The following is a 7,547-nucleotide window of genomic DNA, read 5'->3' on the forward strand; positions in this document are numbered from 1 at the left end:
TAATGAGAATACTTTCTTCTAACTATATCCCTGTAGATCTTTTTCCTTCAAAGATTTGTGCTGGGGGGGGGGGCATAGCCCCCTTAGCTATACACATAACTATACCCCTGCACCATATACATGTGCAACCGACCATTATTATTTAGTCAGCAATAGGAGACATAATGATAGTTTCATTTTTCTGTAAAATAAAATTGCACTAATATAGTGTAGATGTTGGCGTGGATCTGGCCACTCCACCTCGCATCTTCTATTCATCCCCATCATTTGTGAATCATTAGAATTTCCAGTGATACACAATGGTTAGCAAGGTGAAGAGCATGGCATGCCGTTCCTTAAATTTTGGTGCAGTTGGAAGTTTATCACCATTCCATTCTTTTTTGTTGATATTAGCGCACTATTCTTCTAGTATGCCCAATGTTGAAAAGATTTTAGCAACTTGGGTCTTCTTCTACAAGTTAGATTATGAATAATTGAGTGTGTGGATTCACATCTTAAATTTCTTTGAGATGGCGGTTGTTTCAAAATGCTAACAAGAAAAAAAGCATTGCTTATGCTCCCTTCTTCATCTCTTTTGTAACCGTTGAATCAACGCAACATCTCATCTTTTAGTGTAGGGTGGCCAAGGATGTACTTGGAGCTTCAAACACAGAGGCATTAGTGAGGGATGAGAGGAAGCGCCAAGAAAGGAGGAGCAAATGAAGATATATTTGAAGTTTCAAACGAAGAGGCTTTACATGAAGGAGGCCGTCAAGAGGAGGAGGCTCGACACGAAGAAGGCCGCACAAAAAAAGCTCGCTTTTGAGGCCGCCAATGCCAAATAAAGGCAAAAGAGGTGATGATAGCAATCATGACTATGGACTTGACGAATATGTCCCCAAAGAATGAGAGAAAAAGACCGTGAACTTGACAAACAAACGAATAAAATTCGAACAAAACGTCCCGAGTTTGAGATAGTTGACCTAAGTGATTTGGGCGTGACACCACCACCGCGAAACATTTCCCGCGATCTTGCCTTCCCGCGAGCGCGAAACCTCCCAATCCGTTCCGCTCCCCACCTCGGCCGCGTAATCCCACCCATTCTGCGTGTCAAGCTAGGGTTTCTCCTCCCTCCCGCCCCCATAGATCCCCACACCAAGGCACGCGCTAGAGCCTAGAGGAGCTGCACGATCCGATGGCGCCGCTCTCATGGCGGCACCATACGCTGCTGCAGGCGCTGCTCTCCCGTGGACCGCTCTCGGAGCGAGACTTCCACGCCCTCTTCACCGCCATCTCCGGCGGCAAGAACCCCGGTATCCGCCTGCCCGCTCCGCCCTGCTCTCTCCTCTTCTCCTCCCTTCGATTAGTTCCACCCCCCTTCTCGTTACTCCTAGCCGCCTATGTGTTCGATGTAATGCGCCACCGGGAACTTCTAGTCGCCCATGTGTTCGATGTAATGCGCCCGTGGCAACTTTTAGTCAAGCGCCCGTTCCACTTCGACTGATGTAGTTTTGTAGTTACTGATGTAGCCCCTGTAGGGTTCAAAACCTTTCCTTCTCAGTAGATGAGTTTATGTGGGGTGCAACTTTAATTGATCATTGGAGGATCAACTGCCATTCATAATCGGCTGAAGATTGCGTCTTCTGATTGTCTCAATAATCGTTTTGTGTGTGTTTGATATCATTGTTAGTTCAATTGAGACCTGGTTGGCTGGTAGAATCATGTTTCTAGGAACACATTATATATAGAAGTGTATATCAGCGACCATATTATTGCCTACAGACTGTAATTAGATCACCAAACTCCATCTCCAGCTGAATATGTCTATTGTCATGACCTGCAGCCACTCACCAGCAACTATTCAGTGATACACTTATGAAGATCAACAATGAGCTAGGGTATTTACAATTTGATCTGCGAGCATGTATAAACCAGTATGATGGAACAGTTTATTATGGAGTGGTCAACAACATTTCTGATGAAGAATCGAAGCTTGGCTCCAAGTATTCCGTACCACAGATTGCATTCTACAAGGGACTGGTATGCAGTTGCTTGCTTGAACTAGCTCAACTCAGCATGATGTATGCTGAATGACTTATTTGTATGTTTGCATAACTGTATTCACAATGGTTCTTGTGGCAGTTAGAAGCAATAGTTCATGAAGCTGGAAATGATGGGAGCATAACTAGTATTGAAGCTCTCCACGTCCGGATTGACAACCAGGTTTGTTGTACCAGTCTGTCATGGGCACATGACTCTCTTTTATGTTTAAACAACACCTTACTTGTGCATTCACATACTATCATGTGTGATCATGCAAGAAGCACAAAACCTTAGCTGTTTAGGACATAACTGGCGAAGATATCCTGAATGTGTGATCATGATCAAAGCATCATCTACCCCATCCATATGTACTGTACTCACAACAAATTGTTGTCTAGCTATACTAATGGACGTGTGCTTATATTGTAGCTTCATTCAATTGTGATTTACAAACAGTTAAGATGGACGAGTCATGATGTGTATTTTCTGTGCCCTGCTTTGTATCTGCTGATTGCTAGAGTTGAATCTTGTTTGCAATACGGGTATCATAAACTATTGAGTGTTCTACTCTCAGGTCGTGATTGCGGATGGTACACAAGACACTCAATCTCGTCTTCCTTCTTCTATCACAAATTTCTTGTTCTCTCAAAAGGAAAAGACTCTTACTGAACTGATACAAGATCGTTGGCTGGCGTACACCTCGGAGGGCAAGATTGGTCTTGGTATCAGATCATTTCTTGATCTCCGGAGCTGGTTTCGCAGCAATGATATCCCATCATGCGAGGTTTGCAATGAAGCTGGTATAAAGGTATTGATGTGTGATTACTATGATATTGCATTTCCCTTGTTCTTGCCACTTACTCCGTACCATATATTGTACAAGTGTTTTTGTAGAATCTCTATAAACGTTGTGTGCTCTGATACCAGCATTATTATATTTGTATCCACAACAGGCATCAACTTGTTCCAAGGAGGGATGCAATGTGAGAATCCATATCTACTGTCTGAAGAAGAAATTTCCGCAGCGGAAGGTAATTCCCGTAATACCAGTTCCATTGTTACTCATGCTGACGTTGGCGTCACTGTTTGCTAACTTATCTGCACATTTAGGCTTCGAGAGCTTGTCCCCAGTGTGCTACTGAATGGCCCCAGCAGGAAGGCGAGGACGAGGGCGACGGGGAAGCGAACGAGCCCGGCGGGGAAGGTCAGGAGGGCCCATCGGCCGACCCTCCTTCGAGGAGGAAACGCAGAGTCAAGGCTGAACTGGCGGAGGAAGCTGAAGAAGCAGGCCCGTCGACCGCGGTGCCCAGGAGAAGTTCGAGGATGGCCAAAGCCGAGGAGGCAGCGGCTGCAGATGCTTCACAGCCGGCCAGGTCCTCAAAGAGAAGGAAGAAATGATGGCTCTTTGTAGCAAGATCGGCAATGCAATGCTGCTTTTGTCGTGTACATAGCGTAGCTGGTATCACCATGCGGTCCTTCTGAAGAAGTAGCTGGTATCACTATGCTGGTGGTTTCTGCCTTCCTGGAGTTACTTGCTTGACCTTCTCTGCTTGCCCGTTTGCCGCCTGGCTTTAGCCAGCTGGGAAGACAAGGACAAGGACGGCCTCTGTTAGTTTAAGTAGGAGGATGATTATTATATATGCCATTCAGGTGTTGCATTGCATGGCCCTACTTTTCTCCTGTGTAGTAAACAATTCTTCGGGGTCAATCCTCATGTGGCGCGCCACCTCCGTTCACCGTCGGATCGTGCCTCGAGATCCGTGAGACCACGATCCAGAGGGGTGGAGGCCGTCGTGCGTCAGGGCCCAAAGACGCAATCTGAAGTGGCATACAGCTGCATGCCCGGTTTAAGTTAGACTAGTTCAGCAGGTGATAGCTACGTACGTTACGTTGCGACAAGTGGTGATAGATTGTTGAACTGTTCTGTTCCATCCATTTCTCGCGCCAGCCTTAGCTTAGCTTAGGCTCATTATAACAGTTAAAGAAAGGTACTATACAGAAGACTAGCTCGCTAGTGCGGTTTGAGTAAGATCAAGCCTTTGCGACAGTGCCGCATTAGAGGTAACACGTTGAAAAAATTAAGATCGAGGAAGCGGAATACGATGTAGCCATCGCTCGGTCACCTGAGTTCAGAAAAAAATAAAGAAATGTTGAGGAGGCAACAGGACAGACCAGCTTCAGAGCACAGGATCATGGCCAGCCGCTCCAGCACTATGCTCTGTCATGCTTTTATATTGCTCTGGAAACCAAATGGAAACTAGCATTTGTACAAGTTGTATCTTATTTGGAGTTTTATGAGTCGGAGTTTGACAACACAAACGCCGTTATGACCAAACAAGAGAGGATATGCCTTGTCAATAGTACAAATGGCATGCCCAAGACTTGGTAAAAAAAAAAAGCTGTACCTCGCTTGTAGAATCATTTTCCTCACTCGTAGTACAATTTTACAGGGTCAATTCAATGGCATGCGCCGGTCAATCTGAAGAAAACCCTGGTGATATGACTCAGCCAATATAAATGCAATAATGGGAGGAAAAAAACGAATATGCAACTCGTTGACGTTTTTGATCTCGAGGCCAAGCCAGGCTGAGTATATCGCAATGATGCAGAGGCCGGGGCTCTAACCTCCTTTTAAGAAGACAAAAAAGGCAACAAAAGTTGTTTCATTGCACCAAATAAAAAAGACAAGTACTATATTCTGAGGGGCTACACTATTGTCAAAACAAGTCTGAAAAAAATTATGAGGTTGGACTCTTTTGAAAAATCAAACAAACTTTATATGAAAAATCCTTCTTCCAGCCAAAAAAAAAATCCTTTCAAATTCCTATGGGATTCATTTTAATCAAAGAAGGTTCTTTTTTTAGTTATTCATTAAAAAAATGATTCCTTAGTTGGTAAGTAAACCTGAGAAGGCAGGTAATTAATTAGTTAACCACCAACGGTAACTTTAGCTGTACCAATGGTAACAAAAATTTCAATAAAAGAAATATGTGTACTCCCTTCACTTCCACAAATAACATGAGCTCTGGAAGCTTTTAACCCTTTCACTAATAATATATTTAAAAAAAATTCATACTCTTGTATGTGAAACCATAAGCATAGACCAAAATTACTTCCACAATGTAACTACTGTATCGTGTCTTGTAATAATCCTTTTGTAGTAGTATTAACTTATTATACATTTTAAAGACCGTATGTTATCCAAACATGTCTTTCTTTTCAAGACGAGGGGGTAATTAACCAGTTAAATCTGAGATTGATAGTGTATTTCCTCAAATCAAACAATTGAAATCACACCACAAGAAACATGTCTGAAATTTACAAAATTTAATTCACCCCACCGCCAAATAACTTCCCAGTTAATGCTCGGCCGCTGTTACTATTGCTAGCCGTTGACACATTGGTAACCACGAGCGGCGCCGGCGCCGGTGGCGATCACCAGTCACCACCACCACCACAAGAACGGTCTGACCTTGACCCGGCATCCTCTGTTGGCCGCCGCTGCCTCGCCGGCCAGCTTGTCAACCGTCACCTGGCACGTCGCCTTCACGTCCACCGTCCACGTCCGCAGCACCTTCCCGAACCGCAGCCTCACCGGCACCCGCGCCTCCACCGTCAGCGGCACCGCGCGCGCCGCCTGCTCCGCGGCCAGCTGCTTCCTCTGCTCGTCGCTGAAGCTCACGCCGGTTCCCCTCAGCGTCGTGGAGAACACCGTCACGTTCCTCGGCGCCTGGTGGAACGCCGGCCACTGACCGGCCGCAAGGCGCGCACCGGAGTAGGAGACTGCCACCTCACCGGCGCCGCGGTAGTCAACGCCCACCTTCCTGTTCGCGCCGTTGTCCGCGCGCAGGGCGACGTCGAGCTCCGGCGAGAGCGAAGAGGGCGGCAGGGCGGCCACGTCGAGGCCGCGGATGGAGAGGGAGGCGACGGAGAAGGCGGGCGCGCGGGGGCGGAAGACGAGGTACACGGTGCCCACGAACACGGCGGCGGCGAGAGCAAGGAAGAGCACGGCCCCGCAGGTGCCAAAGAAGGCGCGGCGCAGGCGGCGGCGCCGGACCGGGCGCTCCGCGAGGCTCTTGTACCGGCTGGCCCGGTCGGGGGGCGGCACGCGGAGGACCTGGTCCTTGGGAATCTGGACGATGTACGTCCCGGGCGGTGGCGCCGGCGGGCCGTACAAGGTGGGGTGGAGCGGCGTGGTCTCCGTGGCCGCCGTCGCCGCCGCTGCGTCCTCCTGGTCCGGCGGCGGCAGAGGGGACGCGGGATGCGGCGGAGACTGCATGGGGTGGACGCGGTCGGCCATGACGGGGCCCGGGTCGCGGTGACGTGAGCTCGAGAACAACGGGGGAGAAGAGTGTGTGATCGAGGTGCGTGCGAATGGAGGCTTGCTTGGTTTTATAGGGAGAAGAGACGCGTGAGGAGAAAAGGACAAGCGGGAGGGAAAAGGTCATCTCAGGCTGTTCAAACCGGGCCTATTTATTTTTAGCAAACTATAACAATGCCCCTACGATTGCAACCGGATATAAATATTATAGTACGTTAGCTTGCGATTTACCTGTCAATAATAATGTGATTATGTAAATAAATGTTCATCAAATTCTGATCGTAAATTAACTATATTTTGACTAGAAGTTTGGTAAGTAAATTAAAGTGGAATTGGTTCAGAATGTAAGTAAATTAAAGTGATTAATTATCATATACATGAAAGGTTAGACGAAGGGGTGGTGGGAAGAGGACGAGACTTGCCTGCGCCCCACGCGTGCGTCCATCCGTGCTCCCGCGTAAGTGGCTTGACTTGATTGGAACAAAATAAGACCCGGGCCCACCCCGTTAAAATCAGGGGGGTGATTAGATTAGGAAGGAAAAAGGAAAAAAAAACAGCCATAGAATGAAGTGGGAGCACGGATGGAAGCATGGGGAGGGAGCAGGCAAGACGGATCCGTGGGAAGAAAGGTGAAATAAGAACCTTACGTTCTTTTTAAATAAATATAGATTTGATGGAAAAATTGAGCAAAATTTGATTATGAAGGTGTAGATTTGCGTCCCATCATAACCATGGAAGAAAAAAATAACTACACAGTAGTCAGGTTCTACCACAAGGAACCGTAATGTCCTCGCTTCGCCTCTGAGTTTAGTCCTAGCGCCATGATGTCCGGTTTGAAGATCTTGATGGCCGCGCTGCTCGGGCGCGCGACAAGAAGCCGACGACCCTCGTAGCTCTATTCTTCAGGCATTCCTTGCTGCGCGGCCGAGAAGGAGGGCTGGGAACATGAAATCCCGCGTCTTGACGTCGTCCCAAACCCGGCTCATAGGGTCAACAGCGACCAACCTAGCTGCTCCACCTCTCTGCACATCACCGTAGATACTGGAAAGATACGAAACAAGTGTCAGGGATGAGTGTGTCCGACTTGCAGCTGTTGTTGAGCAGCTTGAACATCTTGGGATCGCTTACCCTTGGAGCCACCCATTGCTAGAAGTGGTAGAGCTTGCTAAAAAAAATCCAATCTAAGCTCTCCGAAAGATCCAAG

At 47.6% G+C, this 7,547-nt stretch overlaps 2 protein-coding genes across 2 annotated transcripts; one reads left to right on the plus strand and one right to left on the minus strand.

Moving 5' to 3' along the window:
- The first annotated feature begins 965 nt into the window (after nucleotides 1–965).
- Nucleotides 966–3,685, plus strand: LOC123120433 (non-structural maintenance of chromosomes element 1 homolog). Its single transcript, XM_044540427.1, has 6 exons — nucleotides 966–1,292; nucleotides 1,823–2,019; nucleotides 2,122–2,202; nucleotides 2,597–2,830; nucleotides 2,976–3,053; nucleotides 3,133–3,685. The coding sequence occupies exons 1-6, from the start codon at nucleotides 1,175–1,177 to the stop codon at nucleotides 3,418–3,420; spliced, it is 996 nt and encodes a 331-aa protein (XP_044396362.1). The 5' UTR covers nucleotides 966–1,174; the 3' UTR covers nucleotides 3,421–3,685.
- Nucleotides 3,686–5,161: 1,476 nt separating this feature from the next.
- On the minus strand, nucleotides 5,162–6,377 carry LOC123124604 (NDR1/HIN1-like protein 13). Its single transcript, XM_044545190.1, has one exon. The coding sequence runs from the start codon at nucleotides 6,320–6,322 to the stop codon at nucleotides 5,465–5,467; it is 858 nt and encodes a 285-aa protein (XP_044401125.1). The 5' UTR covers nucleotides 6,323–6,377; the 3' UTR covers nucleotides 5,162–5,464.
- Between the last annotated feature and the right edge of the window lie 1,170 nt (nucleotides 6,378–7,547).

This window comes from Triticum aestivum, chromosome 5D (assembly GCF_018294505.1).
Source record: "Triticum aestivum cultivar Chinese Spring chromosome 5D, IWGSC CS RefSeq v2.1, whole genome shotgun sequence".
Classification (NCBI taxonomy): domain Eukaryota; kingdom Viridiplantae; phylum Streptophyta; class Magnoliopsida; order Poales; family Poaceae; genus Triticum; species Triticum aestivum.